Raw genomic sequence first — 18,229 nt, 5'->3', positions numbered from 1 at the left:
AAGATGAGCATACATTTAAAATAGACCATTTTTTCAGTTTTGTCTCCGTGAGCACTCAGTCTGTTCCCTGCTAGGATTCCTACAATGTGTGGCCCAAGTTCTGTGGCTACTTGCAGCTAACTGTTCACAGTCCTCCCCTTCCCCATACCACCATGAAAGCTACAAGGCATGGGGATGCAGAAGGGCAGCAATCACCTTTACCTCAGTGCAGGACATCTGTGTCTTGCTTTGTATTCCCTTGCTTTGTATTCCAGAAATGTCTCAGAGTCAGGCTTTGGCTAACTAATATGGTAGCTAGGATCACACTATTAGATCCATGAGCCTTCTCTTATTCTGCCATAGGTCTCTCTGTTGCTGAGGAAAGCACCAGTAAATCCACTCACCATGCCACTGTCTCAGGCTCTGCAAGGCATGCCTCATCCATACCACTTAGTGTGATGGGTGAGCAGTGTTTCATTGGAAAATGTAGTCAGACATGGCCTTGAATCCCAGTTTGGGTAGTGGAGAAATAAATATGTATATTCAGTTTGTTATTTTATTTTATTTATTTGAGACTGTGAAACTTTGGGTTAGCCAGGCAACTGAAGGACATTAGAAGCAAAGATAAGAAAAAAAAAGAAAAAGGACTTTAGCTTTCTGCTTGGGCTTTCCTTGTTCTGGGAAGGATCTCAAGGGGATATGGATGCTTCTTCAGAGGGACAGAGACATTGGGAACACTGGGTGTTCTGCTGAAGAGAGATGGAGAAAGTGTTTGCTTGAGGGGATGACTGAAAAATGACCCAATAAGGAACCAGTATAGGATAAGAATGCAAAGGAAAAATATACATGGACAGTGGAGGCATAGACGTACCAAATGTGTGTGTGTGTGTGTGTGTGTGTGTGTGTGTGTGTGTGTGTGTGGTGTGTATAGAAACCATGAAATTCTCTGATTCAGAGAAATCCCAGGTAGATTGGAAAAGGTAGCAATTTTTAAAGTTCTTAAATTTTATATTGCTCCCTATGAATTCTTAAAATCCAGAGTAACCTCCTCCAATACATATGATTTTAACTTAAAATTTTTTCCCTAAAACTCTTAATATAAAGGAATCTTGGGACCAATTTGTCTGGCTCCGCATTTAGCCTTGCCTTCTAAATTCTCCCCCTCTTTGTAGGATGATAATGTCATGGTTCAGACTTTTCCTATGTTTTTCTTGGCTATTATGCTGCACTAGAGGTTCTTTATCATATAAACATCAGTTTATCTCATATATATAAATAAATAAAACACATGTACATTTAGGCTTTTCTCTAGTGTTCTGTAAAGGAAATGGGGCACAGAAACTCTCATGTGAATTCTCCAGTGTTACATAAAAATAAGGTGAACAGTCTTCACTTACCAGCAGTTTGATCTCTCAGTCTACACAGTGAGGTAGCAAGATGGTATGTAAGGATTCTTTACCAACCCGTAATATCCACTTGTTCCACTAAGTCAGATGAATTGAGACTCTCTCGATTGCTTACATAAAAGGAAAACAGAAACGATACTATGTACTTTGGTGGTTTTAAGTATCTGTAGCATATAATCCAAAGGGAAGACACTGTGTCAGTCATCCACTGTTAACACATGGACCATCATATCCAAGTTCTACCTGTGTAAAACCTTGGGGAGTCAATACTTAAATGTGTTTTTTAACTGAGCTTATTAAGGGTAAACAAGGAGAATTTCTACTCGTATACAAAAAGTAAACACTTGGAAATTAATTATTAGATTGTATTACCTTTCATTATTTTTGATTATTTCTTTTTATTTTAAGGGATCATCTCTGCTCTTGAATTTTTGACAGTCATGGTATGTTCTGGGCTTACTTTCCTATTTTATGCAAGGATGTCAATTCCAGTGTTCCTAGGTGTCATTCTTGGCAGTTAAAAAGTAGTGAATTTCCAAAGTAGGTCAGTTTTGGGATCAGTTTGAAAAAGCTGTTTAAAAAAAGTACAAAGTTCCAAAGAAAATCAGAAGGAAGTTGTTAATTTTCTATATTGCATGGTTAGGGAATGGTACAGCAGCTCACGAGTATTTATATTAGGAGTCCACAAAGTGACAAGCAAAATCATACACTCTTACACCTGCTGGCCCAGGTACACATGAGTTAACAAGCTATGCAGGATTGAAAAAGATACCTTGAGAACTTTATTATAATTTTATTATTGCTCTGAAAAAATATAGGAACATCATTGTCAAGTTTAAATTTTTAAGAGAAACCAGAAACTCGGGTACTCTTGCATAACATTACTGATTTATAAATATTTTCAACTTATTTTAAAACATAGCACAGACCAACAAATCAAATCTCTGAGCCAATATTGCCTCTATAATTCTAATTTTCAACTTCTATTGGTTAGTCTCCTCTATTCAGTGTGAGCCTGTGGCTGTTTTTGCTCAACACTCTGGTGATTTGTGACTTGCCCAGTTCAGTCTACCTTGTTCTGTGATTTTGTAGAACAGAGATATAAATACCAAAGCTCACTACCTCAGCATCTCTTCTATAACACTGAAAAACAACAGAAAGCCTCACTAATCATCCAATAAGTTTTAGAAGAATTAATGGCATATGCAGATTACAGAAGTATTCAGTTTATGTGGTAAGATGAATTTTAGGTCCCTGTAACAACTTATTAAAGAACAAGAAGTCAACAATTGGGAAATGATCGAGATAAATAAAACAGAGAAAAATATAGGGCCTTAGGAAAAAGAATGGGGTTTTGAAGTAATAAGGGTGGCGGCGGGGCTGCGTCCCCAACACCCCAGCCGCCTGCCCAGCTAGCTTATGCCCCGAAATAATTACATGGACACTGTATTCTTTTAAACACTGCTTGGCCCTTCTGCCCTAGCCCTTACTGGCTAATTCTGATATCCCGATCAACCCATCTCTAATAATCGGTGAGCACCGGTCTTACCGGGAACATTCTAGCCTAGTCCATCCTGGGTCGAGCTTCATGGCGTGTGTCTGCCTGGGAGCTGGGAGTATGGCGTCTCCCTGAGGCGTCTGCTCCCAAGAGCAGAGCGGTGGAGTCTCTGAGCTCACTTCCTCTTCCTCCCAACATTTTGTTCTGTTTACTCCTCCCACCTATCCTCTAACCAATAAAATGGGCCAGGGCAGTGCCTTTATTAGCCAATGACCTTCCTCCATCAGGGTTTGTAAAGAAGACAAAGAAAATGAAACAGGTAGAAAACTATTGGGTGAAGTCAGAATGCTTAGGCTAAGTACCAGGAACTTACATAGAACATCAGAAAAAAAAGTTTGAAGTCATAGCCATAGCTCAGACCTAGAGCACTAAATGACTATTCATGGACCCCATATTAATCATCTCTTTAATCTTCATCTCTTACACCTGTATCCTCACTGGGAAAATGAGCATAGTTATATAAACAGTATGCTTTATTTTAAGAATTTGTGTCAAGTATCTGAAATATGACTAGCATAATATTTACTGTATCATAAACAACTAAGAATTTGCTGGCTTTAAATTAAGCTTTAGTTTGGAGTAAAGATTCATTTATATGCTATTAGTTTCTCATTCAAATTTATTTTCAAACGTTATTTTTCAAGTACCATTTTCCTTCATGGCATTTTGAGGATCTCAAAAATTTAACAAAAGGATAATTTGTATGTATGTGCATACAATAATACATACTAAATTTTAAATTTCTGTTGTCACATAACTACTGATATATGGGTTTTACTGTGATGTTTTAATGAATCAATATACTGTGTAATTAGCATATTATCATAGTAGTTAATGTTTTCTAACTTTGATCTAATCACAAATACAATAGCTAGTGGCACTTTACTTGGACTCTTGGTCCTTTTGAAGACTTACTTTGCATATTTAATTTTACAACAAGTTTAAATGATTCTTTTGAGTGGTGATTACCTTGGTTGTGGTTAGGTTCAGGGCTTGTTTTTTTGAATAGCTTCAAACCACCTGGAGTTGATTTATGCACATCAAGTACCCTTTACCTTATAGTTTTTATACATTTTTGCTTAAAAACTGCTCCTGCTTGGTTATTACAACACTTTTATGCAAAATTCGTAAAATAAGAATCAAAGAACTTATGATCAAGTCATTATTCTACAGTGTTTGATGTGCCTACTATCCACTCCTGCCATGATGTGGGTTTTGAAGACCATTCAATTCATTTTTAATTAATTTATGTATATGGATACTTTGTCTGCATGTATGTCTGTGCACCATGTGTAGATGCATGCAGTACCTGCAGATACACAAGATGGTGGCAGATCCCAGGAACTAGAGTTACACATTTTTGGGAGCAGATATATGGGAGCTAGGAATCAAACCTGAGTCCTCTGAAAAAGTAGTGGGTGCTCTTAACAATTGAACCATCCCTCCAGGCCTCTGGGAGTATCATACTTAGGATTACTTGGGGCCTAAGTAATCCATTTAACTTTGTTGGTTAATGGTAAATGTGGGTCATGAACCATGCTAGCTAGCTCTGATGTCTGTGGATCCTTTCAAAATACTTATTGCTGCTGGCTATTAAGAGATCAAGTGTCTCTGTATCATCTGAAACAGGAGTGGTCAGAAAATCGCTAAGATTTTTAGAGACTTCATACATTAATCTCCTTAATGAATTGATATGCCTTTAGAAAAATCTATGAAGGCTCATCAGAAAAGACTTCCTTTATCTAATTTTTGATAAAATAACTTAATTTCCCAAGGATATGTTTCCTTTTTAAAACATTTGCTATCTTTTCATTTTCAAATTCATAATCTTAAAATGTTTTATTTTGTGAATGAAACTTCAGGACTTGTATTCAGTTAAAAAAAAAAAGTTCTTCCTTCCATTCTCTCTCCTTTGGCTTCAACATCTGCTTCCTTCTTCATTCTGGAAGGATTCATTTCTACCGCCCACTTAAACCCACGACTAGGCCAAGGTTCAACATAAATAAAGCATTATGATGTTAGCTTTATCCCCTATATCAATATTTGCTCCCTTGCTTCTCGTTTAGTGTTCACTGGGTGATTTTGTTAAGTTTATGATTCCACAGTCTTATTGAATCATCACCTTGCCAACCAAGGACCTATGTCACAGAGGCCCACAACACGCATGCGTAGGACAAGCCAGCCTGGCCTGCGCTCCTCTTCTGGCCCTGCCCCTCCACCACCCTCACTATGGCTGAGGCGGTTCCTGCACCCCGGTTTCGGCCAGTTACACACCTATTATTTGACATGGATGGCTTGCTTCTGAATACTGAAAATTTATATACGGAGGTATTTCAAGAAATATGCCGTCGCCATGGGAAGACATACGACTGGGATGTCAAGTCCCTGGTCATGGGGAAGAAGGCCCTAGAAACGGCCGAGATCATAGTAGAGCGCCTGCAGTTGCCCATGTCCAAAGAGGAGCTAATGGGAGAAAGCCAAGCGAAGCTGAAGGAGGTGTTGCCCACAGCTTCACTCATGCCAGGAGCTAATGATTTGATTCAGTACCTGCGGAAAAACCACCTACCCTTTGCCCTGGCCAGCAGCTCCGGGACCCTCACCTTCCAAATGAAGACCAGTAGGCACAAGGAGTTCTTTGGTTTGTTTAACCACATCGTTCTGGGAGATGATCCGGAGGTAATGAAGGGCAAGCCAGCCCCAGACATATTTCTTACCTGTGCCAAGAGGTTCTCTCCTCCCCCGGCTCCAGAAAAATGCCTCGTCTTTGAAGATTCTCCAAACGGTGTGGAGGCAGCTGTGGCCTGTGGGATGCAGGTGGTCATGGTTCCTGATGAAAATTTGAGCAAAGACCTGACCAAAAAGGCCACCCTGGTGCTGGGTTCGCTGAAAGACTTCGACCCTAACCTGTTTGGTCTGCCTGCCTATGAGTGAAGGGTGGACATGCCGCTGTGGGCCTCGTGAGACCCAAAGGCTGGTTTGTGAGCCACATTGCTGAGGGGAAAAGTTAGAAAATCAACAACCTCCAGATTGTAACCTTCATTGTCATTGCAGGTTATAAAGTTGTCTGTTCCATTGTTTACTTGGCCTCTTCTGTGATTTGCTCTCCATTTGACAATGGAAAGAAAACAAGACAAAGCCCAGACTGACCATCTAAGCTGCCATCTAAAATAAAGTTGACTAGGTATACAACAAAGAGGGGTGTGCATGCATGTATGTATACACGTGAATATGCCCACTATGTTTTTTACACATGTGTATCATCGGTATGTTCATGGATGTATATATGCATACATGTACATTATATCATTTTCCCAAATAAAATAAACGTACATTTTCTTTTTCATTTTAGTATTTCTGATCATTGACAGTTTGAAAATATATTAAAAATTCATATATGGATGTGTGTATATAAACATAAGAACATCCATATTACATGTGTATTCTATGTATTGCTTCTAGTCTTTCAGAGTTGACATTAACACCACCGTGCTAACCAATGAGTCAGATTGCCATTCTGTCTCATCTTTAGCTGGAGAGTGAAAACTTTGGTATGGATAATTGTCCTACTCAAACAGCTATTATAAGTTATTTTATGACCTCAGGGAATTATTGGAACTTTATTCAGTATCTTATTGAATGTGTCTAGAGCATAAACCTTCCATGTATGTCCTAATCTATATTGGAGAATGTTTCTACCTCAGAAAAAAATACTTCTTATGAATATTAATTTTATACTTTAAAAAATATTTGTTTTATTATATACTTATAATAAATGTGTTTATACAATGCATACATATAAATATAAAATAAAATAAAACACATACTTAAATAAATATATAATTAATAATGGGTGTGTAGTGAAGCCAGTGATTGGAAAAGAAAGAATGAATGGCAGATAGGGAGATGAGGTTTGAATAAAAGAGAATGTAAAGACTGAGATACCAAATATAGGAGCCACAATTCTTTCTTCAGAAGAACACCAAGTTAGGTTTGCAGACATGCTGTTTGGGTGTGCAGTGTGGAGAAAGTGTTAGAGAAAAATCAGGAGGAATAGAGGTATCTCGGCTGGATAGGTGATTGTTAAAAATCGAGAAAGAGAAATAGATCACTTAAGGGATATTCGCAAGGTAAAGTTGACAGGCTGCGACAATGCATAAAACGAGCTCCACATGTGAGCAACACTGAAGACTTCTCTGTTAATATTTTTGGTAGGAAGTAATTTAAAAAAAGGAACGGCTTCCTCAAAAACATCGGTAACTTACAGTTTTCAGAACATGAGAGACCTAATGAAACATTTAGACAGACCCAAACAGAGCATACCATCCTCCCTGTCCAAAAAGTTCTGAGCCAAGCAGACAAGGAATCTTTAGGAAGCATAGAAACAGACTTTACTTTTCTGATTGCTTTTAATTCATCTCTCTAGGAACACATTCCAGCAGCAGAACAGATGAGCTAAAGAAAGTTCATTCTGTACAGGGAACAGGATTGAGCTGACAAATTTCTATGTTAGTAAAAAGACTTTCTTCTTTAATATTCTTCTATTCATGAAATATTCTTCTCTGTATTGACCCTGTTATTAGGTACTTTTCTTGTCTACAAGAAGTCTCTCTGGTTTTCTCCCTCTAAAAAATGCATATAAAATACAAGAAAAAAAGAGTTATAAGCTTTTTAGGTTTCAGCCAAACTAAGGCTACTGAGCTTCTATTTATTTGTCTTGACCACATAATAATGAATATCCAGGTCTTTGCTCTGGAACATGGTCTTAGAGGTTACCAAAACAACAAAGGAAAAGGAACAAACTGACAACGAGCAAACTTGCTGAACTCCATCAGAGAGCTCAGGTAGTAGGACAGAGCCCTGCTGTGGGCACAGCATAGGCAAGTAAACATAGAACTGGTGCAGCCTGGTGTGAGAGGCTCTGCAGTCAGTGATGGAAATGTTTAAGTCATAAGTGGGAAATGGTTATAAGTTGAGTGTGGACTAATTTCACAGTTGTAAATCCGCAGAGGCCCAGTTTGAAAAGGAAATTACACATTGTAGGATTCTTTTCAGGATCCCTCCTAGGTTCTTAAGATGAAAACAGTGTTATATCGCTGTGTGCTGGAGCATTTCAGCTAAAATTAGAAATAGACTAGAGAGCGTCATGTACATAAACCCTCCAAATACAGTTAAGTCACTTCAATAATATTCTTCAAACAATTAACCAGACACCTTCACGCCAACAGAACAGACCGTAAGTACAGATTTTCACAAAATAACTTGAGATGTACCAAAATCCTTACATAAATCCAAAACTTTTAATTTCAGGCAGATAACACAGTCTTACCTACCTTAGATTTGACAGTTATTTTTTAGACGTAATACTTGACAAAAAGAGCGAGAAAGAGAGAAAGAAAGATGTTGGTTTGCATTAAAGATATGGGTTTTTTTCAGTATGAAAGACAATAATAAGAAAGAAAACAGGCTTCAGATTTGAAGTCAATCTTTACCAAAGCATACATCTAACAAAGAAGTTGTATTCAAATATGCAAAGAACACTTAAACCTCCTAAAATCCAACAACAAGAAAACAAACCAACTCAACAAATTGGGCCACAACAGATACTTACTAAAGATGAATGGTTGGAAAATAGACATGAAAATTTGCTTGTTAGATTATAAACAATTATATCTACTAGGGTGGTTAAATTCCTATAAACTAGAGGGAAAAAGACACCATCAATACCGACTAGAAAACAACAGACACTGTGGGGATGCAAAACAATTCAGTGACACTGAGAAACAGTTCCACATTTTTCTTTTAACAGAGTTAAACATAATCTTGTTACAGAATCAAACAATAGCATTCCCAATTATCTACCCAAATAAGTTGAAAAGTTTGCTCCACACAGCAACCAACATGCAAATGTTTATAGCAGTGTTTTGATAATTGCAAAAAAAAAAATACTAGGCGAAAACATGTCCTTCGCTTAGGATAAGTGGGTACATGCATACAAAAGGATGCTATTTAGTGATGAAAAGAACTGTAGCTTTATCGGGACACAAAACAACATAAGGAAATGTAAGAGCACATTGCTAAATAAGTCAGTTTCTAAAGGTTATGTTCTGCAGAATCTAAATATATTACATTCTGGAAAAGGCACGAGTACAATGGAGACAGAAAATAAAGGTCAGAAAGGATTCAAGAGAGTTCTGGGAAATAGCAGAGGGTTAGACTGTGGAACACAGATTTGAGGGTAGTCAATCAAGTCCACATAACTCTGAAATTAATGGTATATATAACCTTAGGAGTTTAGCAAAACCCACGAGCATATGTAACACCGTGAGAGAATACCAAAGGTAAACCATTGGCTCCAGCTTGTAATTGTGTGTCAACATTAGCTCATCAATTGTACCAATAAACCATATTGTCTTAGTTAGGATTTCTGTTGTTGTGAAGAGCCACTATGACCACAGCAAGTCTTATGAAGGAAACCATTCAGAGGTTTAGTTCATTATCATCATGGTGCCATGCAAGCTAACTTGGTGCTAGAGGTGATAGTCCTATATCTTGGTAAGCGAATAACTTGAAGTGGTCTGAGACACTGGGTATACCTTGAGCATATATGAGACCTCAAATCCTGCCTCTATAATGACATACTTCCTCCAACATGGTCATACCTCCTAATAGTGCCACTCCCTTTGTGGGCCATTTTCTTCCAAACCACCACATTCCACTCCTTGGTCCCCAAAGGCTTGTAGACATATCATAATGCAAAAGTGTATTCAGTCCAACTTCAAATGTCCCCAAAGTCTATAACAGTTTCAATTTTATTTACAAGTCTAAGGTTCAAAGTCTTTAATGAGATTCATGCAATCTCTTAGTTGTAATCCAAGTAAAATCAGAATCAAAAAGTAGATCACATACTTCCTACATTTAGCAGCACAGGATATATGTCAGCCTTTCAAAACATAGGGAAGGGAGCATAGTGAGGAAATACTGGGCCAAACAGGGCCGAAAAACAGCTGTCCTCTCTCTCTGTAGATCTCCCCATTCAGGGACAGCCTTGACATCTGCCTGGCCTCAGTGACTTTCCTTAGCCTCAGTGGCAAATCCTTAACTCCAGAACCATGTGACTGAAACTGTAAAGTTCTGCTGCTTACTGGGGCTTGAACTGGTCCACCTTGTTCAATTACACTTTCACCAACTCTGTTTTCCGTGATTTCCTTCACTGCCTAAGCTTGTTTGTTCTAGAACTTGCTCTACCGACTAGGCTAGCCTCAAACTCAGAAATCTGCCAACCTCGCTTTCCCAGTGCTAGGATTAAGGACACCATCATACTGTACACTTTTATGCTGTTCTGTAATTTGTTTTCACAAGTTAGAATCTTAGCTGGGTGGGTGTTGGGAGCAATGAGACCCCAGATCCTGAATTTCTTGTAATCCCCTGATCTGAGTACCTACAGCTGCTCTGAGCACGAGACCTTCAGGAGTTCCTGGTGGCAGGAGAGTGGTTTCTGGTGGGTTTGGCTAGGGCATGGCTATCTCTATATAATCTGCCCCTGAACACAATAAAGGGGCATTCTTGGGGAATTCAAGGATGACCCATGTCGCTGTCTCTCTGTCTGTGTATGTCTGTGTATTTTAACCTCCAACCCCCTTGCCCAAAGCTCAGTAACTGGGTTCAAGCACACAGAGTGCAGACACAGGGGCACAGTGTGCAGCAGGTGGGATCTTACCCTGAGGTGACCACTCCCTTTATTCTATTTTTTAATCTTTTTTATTTCCTTAAACACAGGACTTAGCACCATTCCACTTCCTGGAGCTTCTTTCCTCCTTAAATTTTGTCTTTTGTAATTTATCCAGCTCAACTTGCTCTATTTCATTATAAACCTTCCTTAGAGTTACCACTATAACCACACGACAGAGTCTATACTAGGCTGTTTTGAGATTTCTTCTGCCAATGGAATTAATTCAAAACTCTTCACTTTAGCCTCAGGCAGACTCTTCAGACAAAAAGTAGTCATTTTCTTCACCAAAATATCACAAGAATGATCTTTATGCCACATACTAAAATTCTCCTCTGAAACTTCTTGACCGAGCCCTCTACAGTTCACATCATTCTCAACATTGTCTTCCCTGCTCCTACTAGCATGGTTCATCAAGTGGTGCTTAAAGCATTCCACTCCTTTCCTCACCCAAGTACCAAAGTCTGTATTACTCCAAACAAAATCATGCTTAGGCCTTTCACAGAAATATTTCCATCTCTGGTACCAATTTCTGTCTTAGTTAGGGTTTCTATTGCTGTGAAGAGACACCATGTCCATGGCAATTCCTATAAAGGAAAAACAATTAGTTGGGGTAGCTTACATTTCAGAGATGTCAAAGCCTGCCTCCACAGTCATATACTTCCTCCAGCAAGGCCACACCTACTCTAACAAAGCCATACCTTCTAATATTGTCGTTCACTTTGGAGGTGACTTTCTTTCAAACCACCACGCACATGAAAGGACAATGTCAGTAACGGGGAAAGTGAACAGCTAAAAAGTAGTATATTGAGCTCTACAAACTGTTTGCTAGCGTTGATATAAACCCAAAATTTCCCTAACAAAATCTTAATTTCTCAAAGATGATACTATTAAAATTAATTCATTCAATCTGTTAAACCCTTCAAGTCTTCAATAATTAAAACTGCCACTACAACTATTATTATCAATCACCAAGAAACACAGAGATGCATGTGGATTTGTGTGTAGTATGTTAACTGGGATAGGATTTAATGCAGTGAACCTTAAACAGCTAGAGAATACATAAAGAGAGAAGAGAGATGTCAGTGGCTCCCACCACAAATGCAGAAATCCAGGTGTTTACACTCATGAAGATGGTCCTGAAACACCTGTAGTTGAAAGATGAGGCTGAAGACAGGGGCACACAACAGAGGTAAAGTTAGAAAATAAAAAGTTAAGATGTTGGGAAGACTACAGATATCAAGGAAGTGTTCCCCTCAACTTGTAAGCATATGAACATAGCAGTTAAAGGAACAAATTTGTTCTTTAGGGATTACACAATATCTTTGAAACTATAATTAGTCCAATGTGTTTTCTTAATTTAGGGATTTTGCATATGTTAATTTTTCTTTTCTTGTAATTTTCCCATGATTAAAAAAGCTCACAATATTTATATTAGTCTTCAATCACTGAGAGTGTAGGACGAAATTATTGAAAATAATATTTTTCTCATTAAGTTATGGAATTAAAATTGCAAACTTCTTTGATGCAGGTGATTCTTGTTTTGTTGTTTAATGAATGAGTTACTTTGTTAGTTGTTAATAATTAAATACTACATAAAAATAGTTCAGATGCAAATGATAATATATGATTAGAGTTTAAATGAAATAATTGAAATGCTATGCCATTTGCATGTTGTTCTATTCTTTTAGCTCCTTAATAACTAAATTATTTTTCTCTAAGAATGTTAAGGAATGAAGATTCTTTAGAGATGCCCATTACTTGAAAAAATAATTATTAGAAGGCATACGTAAAGGAGTTTCTTATACAAACTGAAATGTGTTTAGTTGGTTTTTAATTAATTCAATTTCATTTCTACAGATCCTTGAGACATTCTTTAAACATTTAATTAATATTAACAATGATTCACTGAAAGTGTTAATTCTAATGATTTGCAGTGACTCAGAGCTCAAGAGAGAAAGAGAGAGAAATGAAGATCCTTCATATAATGAGGCAAGAGCCCTGTAATGGTCCAACCATTTCATGATGAAGAAAATATAATTAGCAGAAGAACAAAACTTCTTGGGTATCTGATTGCTAATTAACCTATTCACAGTTAAATCAAGAAATAAAACTTTTGAAAAAGGAGGTACTTCTCTACTCAGCAGACTTTTAAGACCTCCTCTTCTACTTTTGAATTTCTCTGAGATGTCGATGTTTGGCTTTACTTGAAATGACTATATTTACTATATAAATTCAAATATTTAAAATTTGAGTGTTAAGCATTTTATTGTGGTTCCAAGTTAATTTTAATATGTCCCTTTTCAGTAGAGAGTGGTTTTCGCGCGCACACATAAACACACACACAAAAACATGTATCAGTTAACACTACTTACTATACACAGGCCCAATTTTTAATTTTATCATGAAATATAAGACATTGGAGATTTAATTCTGAGACTCAATTATTATATATAATAAGTAAAATAATTATGTTATTATCTGTTAAATCTATTTTGCATACTAGTTATTTATAGACATAGTAAGAATCCTAAACAAAGGACAACATAAAACTAAAGAATCAGCATACCTTTAATCCCAGCACTTGGGAGGCAAAGGCAGGCGGATCTCTTGAGTTCGAGGTCAGCCTGTTCTAAAAGAGCTAGTTCCAGGACAGGCTGCAAAGCTACAGAGAAACCCTGTCTCGAAAAACCAAAAATAAAAAATAAAGCTAAAAAAACCTAAAACTAGACTTTCCCAGGAAGAGATCAAAAATTGTTTATCCATTACCAAATGGTCAGCTCTGAAAACATAAATAAATAGACAAAATTATATAGCCTGAATAAGTTGTATTTATATATTTACCATTAGCTCTGTGTATGTGTGTGTGTTATTTATAACAACAATTATAGAAAAAGAGGCCATGAATTTGAGAGAGCATAAGAGTAGGGGTACAAGGGAGGATTTGGAGAGAGGTAAAGGAGGGTGAAATAATGTAATTATATTTATATCACAATCTCAAAAAATATTTAAATGTTTTTTAAAACTAGCTTATGTTCTCAAGCTTTTGCAAAGCCTTGACCAAATCTTCAAGGCAATCATCATTTTTATGATCCTGTCTGTCATTGTCCTTGTCAGTGTGATTGTGGCTTTGTCATCATGCCCATGACTCAGCCTATGTTCTCCATGATAAAAAAAAAAAGAATTTCTAATAACCTGTGTACAACAAGCCAAGCCCTGAAATAGAATTGGTTTGGCTGTGCAGATTCTGACTCAAGAAGAACTGAGAAAAGCACAAACACATTACAGAGTTAGATTTTTAAGCATTACACACTGAAGAAATGTCATATTTTTCTTGCTAGAACAAGAATTGTGCCTTAGATATTTGCCTGAAACAATTTGAAAGATATTCTATATTAACATAGTAAATATTATTATAAAAATATTTTCTCAATAGAGAGAAAGAATTCTGAAAAAGTAATACTAGGTTTACTAAGTTACATTTTATTAATTCAGCATTAGTTCTCATTGTTCTCATATTTGATGAAAGTTCAAAAGCAAGAGTCTAAAATGTCATTCTAAGATAGCTCAAAGAGGTTTTATCACATTCCTATCTAAATATATCATAGACGATATTATAAAAATGATTTTAATCCTCACCCTTTCTTTCTCAACAAATTTGAAGTTTGTTGACACCTAAGAGTGAAGACACACCTTAAAGACAGAGAACCAGCCTTAAGAACTTAATTATAGAAAGTAGGGTAGAAAGAATAAATGAGTCTGCTTTCCAGACAGTGTCTTCAGTGGATTACTGAGATGTCATAACCATTCAGAGCCAACTTTGAGTGTCCTGGTGTATATTTTTTTGGACATTTACAATTCATTATATAGACTAGATAGACAGTTCACTAGGAAGTTCATCAAGACTTGCGTGTCTATTTGTGCTTGTGCAAATGCATGCATTACTAGAACATTCTGTAGCTCACAGTCTATTGTAGCAGAGTTCAAACAGAAGGATTACATGAAAAGCATGTGAAGACCCAGACTTCTAGGCCTGAGTCTTGGAAGTGCAAATTGTCTGGTGTAGCATGGACCTAAACATTTGCATCCCTAACAAATTCTCAGTTACTGCTTCTGCTGATGGCCAGGACACCATGCTTAAGAACCAGCTGCTAGAGAAGAGCCACGGGTTCACCAGTTCGTTAAAATCCTGCCAAGCCAGTGTTTGAAAAACTTTTTCACTAATATCTTTTGAGAATTCTTAGCTGTTAGTCCATCATCAGATTTCTATCTGTATTCCACTAGAGTAAAATCTATAATCACTAAACGTAATTCATTTTTTCAAGTCCTGTTGTCCCCTGGGTTGTTAAACCCTTGAAATTGTTCAGAAGTGTTTAATAATACAGCTCTGTGTACCAAGAAATGGCTGATGTTACAATTATAGTTTATAAAAAGAGAAATCAAGTTAATATTCTCAAATTAGGTTTTCTGACCTTACCACTTGCATGTTCAAGTTAACATTTTTTTACAAGTTAATATTTAATATTTACTTTTTAAATATTTCCTAAAGGGAAAGTCCTATCCCTATATCATAGATATCATTTATCCTAAAATATGAAAATTAGACTAGATGAAGCTACATTTTCTTTTTAAAAAGATCAAATAACAATTTGCTTTCTCTAAAAAGTGCATAAAATACCAAAAAAATGATGCTTCCCCAATACTCATCTAAAATTTTGTATCAATGCACACTATCGTCAAATGTATGAGTTAAACTAATTTCATATATGAAAGGTATTTATAACATAAGTTAATATTTGCTTAAAATACATTTTCTCTCTATTTACTTTACCGTTTGTTCACATTTCTGATTATACTTATCAAGTATATCCATCTTTCCCTTCTCTTCAGTTTCTCTCTTTTCAATACTGTATTTCTAACCAGTGAACTGTCAGAACACAGTCCACAAATGGAGTCACGCAATGCAAATGGTGAGAGCTTATGAAAAAAACTACAAGTCAAGAGTCTTGTGACTCAATTTCTTCAAAACCACAGATTTTTCTTGGGATGTCTGTCATGCCCCTCTCAGGTGTATGAGATAGGAGTGAGTTTACTTCAGATTATTCATTACAACTAGATATTGCTACTTGTTTTTGTGTGCTTCTATGGAAAACATGTTTTGCCACATGTAACATGTCCTTGTAATTGTACATTTTACTCCTGTGATTCTTCTTAACTGGCAGAGGATAAATTCTATAATGCTATGAATAATGTTGGCTATTGCATAAAACTTTAATCTCCCTCGTCTGGGGGCTCTATTCTCCCAGATTCCAACACCAATTAGAGCAATAAACTGTTAACCATCCAAAATAGCAAAAATTTCACATTTCTTGATTAATTTATATATGTAAAATACATTCATGGACATTTAAAATAATTTTAAATGTCCATGAATCTGATAGAAAAGATAATTTTTAATAAAACATGTACCACATGATTCCTAGTGGATCTATAAAATAATTTTAAATGTTCCTTAGTTCCTATTTTGTGGAATAATTTAAAGAATATTGCAAATAATCCTTCTTTGAAGATTTGGTAGAATTCTGCTCTGGCTCCCTTTGGACCTGTACTTTCTCTGGTTGGGAGATTTTTTTAATTGCTTCTTCAGTTTCATTAGGAATTATGGATCTATTTATAATATTTTGTCTTGGGTTGCCTCTAGTAGATTTTATATATGTAAATTGGCCCATTTCTTTTAGATTTTCCCTTTTGGTTGAACATAGAGATTTGTTGGTGGTGGTAGTTTGGTTTTGTTTTTGTTGTTATTTTGTTTTGTTTTGTTTCATTTTATTTTGTTTGTTTTTCCAGACAGTTTTGTGTAGCCCTGGCCATCCTAGAACTTGCTTTGTAGACCAGACTGGCTTCAAACTTACAGAGATCTATGTGCCTCTGCTTCCTAAATCCTAGGATTAAACTACCACCCAGCAAATACAGATCCAAAGTATGTCCATTTATTAGCTAAGTTTTTCCCATTATCTCTTGTAATGTCCTCCTTTTCATCTCTACTTTTATTAATGTTGCTCCCTTCTTTTTTCCCTCTCTGCCTTCTTCCCTCCTTCCCTTCCTCCCTATTTTCTCCCCCCTCATCTCTTTCCTTTCATTAATTTGGTGAATGGTTTGTCAATCTTGTATATTTTCTCAAAGAACCAAGTCTTCATTTCATTGATTCTTTGTATTGGTGTTTGTTCAATTTCAGTTTTATCCCTGAGTCTTCCAATTTCTTCCTGTCTTCTCTTTTTAGAATATTATTTTTTTTGTTTTTGTAGAACCTTTAAGTGTTATCAGTTTGTTAATATTATATGTCTCCAGTTTTTTATGTGGGCACTTAGGGAGATTATGTTGCCTTCATCATCTCCCATAGCTTTGGGTATGTTGTGTTTTTATTTTTTTTCAATTATAAAATGGTTTTTCTTCTTGATTTGTTTAGTATGCATGAGTTTGTATACTTTCTGCCATTTCTATTGCTGTCACTATCTGTCTTTAATTTATGATAGTCAGATACCTTGCATGGTGTTATTTCAGTTTTCCTGTATCCGCTAAGACTTACTTTGTGCCCTAATATAAGGTAATTTCGGAGAAAATTTCATGGGCTATGAAGAAGAAAAATCTATTTTTAGTGTTTGGGTGGAATGTTCTGTAGATGTCTATTAGATATTACTGAACTCTAGCATGTATCTGCTTAGTTCTTGTTTGGATGACCCATCTATTAGTGAAAGTCTGATATTGAAGGCACTCACTATCACTGCCTTGACTTTTAAATATTTAGTATTTATCTGACTAAACAATCCATTTCTTCTACCTTGTCTTCAAGACCTGAAATTCTTTCTCCCGTGTATTTTAATCTGTGTGGTAGGGCCAATATGTGACTTTAATCTGTGTTAAGACCTATATCTGATTCTCACTGTCATCGTGTTTCTTTAAAGAACATGGCACCCCTTGTGTTTGGTGCATAAGTGTTTAGAATCGTAATATCCTCTTGGTGGATTTTTCGTTTAATGAGAATGTAGAGACTGTCGCTTTCTATTAACTTTGATTTTTAAAAAGTTATGAAGGCTTGCTTTTTGGTTCAGTTTGCTTGGGTTATCCCTACATCCTTTTTATCTTAAGGTGCCAACTGTCTGTGACAGTGAGGTTGTATTTTTGAATGCAGCAAAAAGAAAGGAAGGAAGGAAGGAAGGAAGGAAGGAAGGAAGGAAGGAAGGAAGGGAAAGAAAAGGAAAGAAAAAAGAAAAGAAAAAGAAAAAAGGTGGATCCTGTTTACTAATCCCATTAGTTAGTTAGTTTGTATCTTTTTACTGGATAATTGAAACTATTGATATTGACAGTTATCATTGTGTAGCATTTATTAATTTCTTTATTTTGTTGTAGTGCTTTTTCTTTCTTTCTTGAGTAACTTTTCTGGGATTATTTAGTCCTCTGTCCTTTTGGATGCAATAAAGCTTCTCTTTACACTGAATTTTTCTTTCTAGTGTTTTCTGTAGAGCTGAATTGATAACAGACATTTTTTTTATTTTTCATCAC

The 18,229-nt window shown here is 36.3% G+C and overlaps 1 protein-coding gene across 1 annotated transcript; it reads left to right on the top strand.

Moving 5' to 3' along the window:
• The first annotated feature begins 5,172 nt into the window (after positions 1 to 5,172).
• On the top strand, positions 5,173 to 5,874 carry LOC121441933 (pseudouridine-5'-phosphatase-like). Its single transcript, XM_041643334.1, has one exon. It carries the CDS (start codon positions 5,173 to 5,175, stop codon positions 5,872 to 5,874), a length of 702 nt encoding a protein of 233 aa, XP_041499268.1.
• Positions 5,875 to 18,229: the final 12,355 nt, after the last annotated feature.

Source organism: Microtus oregoni, unplaced genomic scaffold, assembly GCF_018167655.1.
Source record: "Microtus oregoni isolate MIOR12 unplaced genomic scaffold, Mior012 000085F_ref0000168, whole genome shotgun sequence".
NCBI lineage: Eukaryota > Metazoa > Chordata > Mammalia > Rodentia > Cricetidae > Microtus > Microtus oregoni.
Note: the sequence above shows the minus strand (reverse complement) of the source record. Positions and strands in the feature narration are given on the sequence as shown.

Excerpts from the sequence above, each read along its gene's own strand:
- LOC121441933 (XM_041643334.1), top strand. The coding sequence starts at position 5,173 with ATGGCTGAGGCGGTTCCTGCACCCCGGTTTCGGCCAGTTACACACCTA.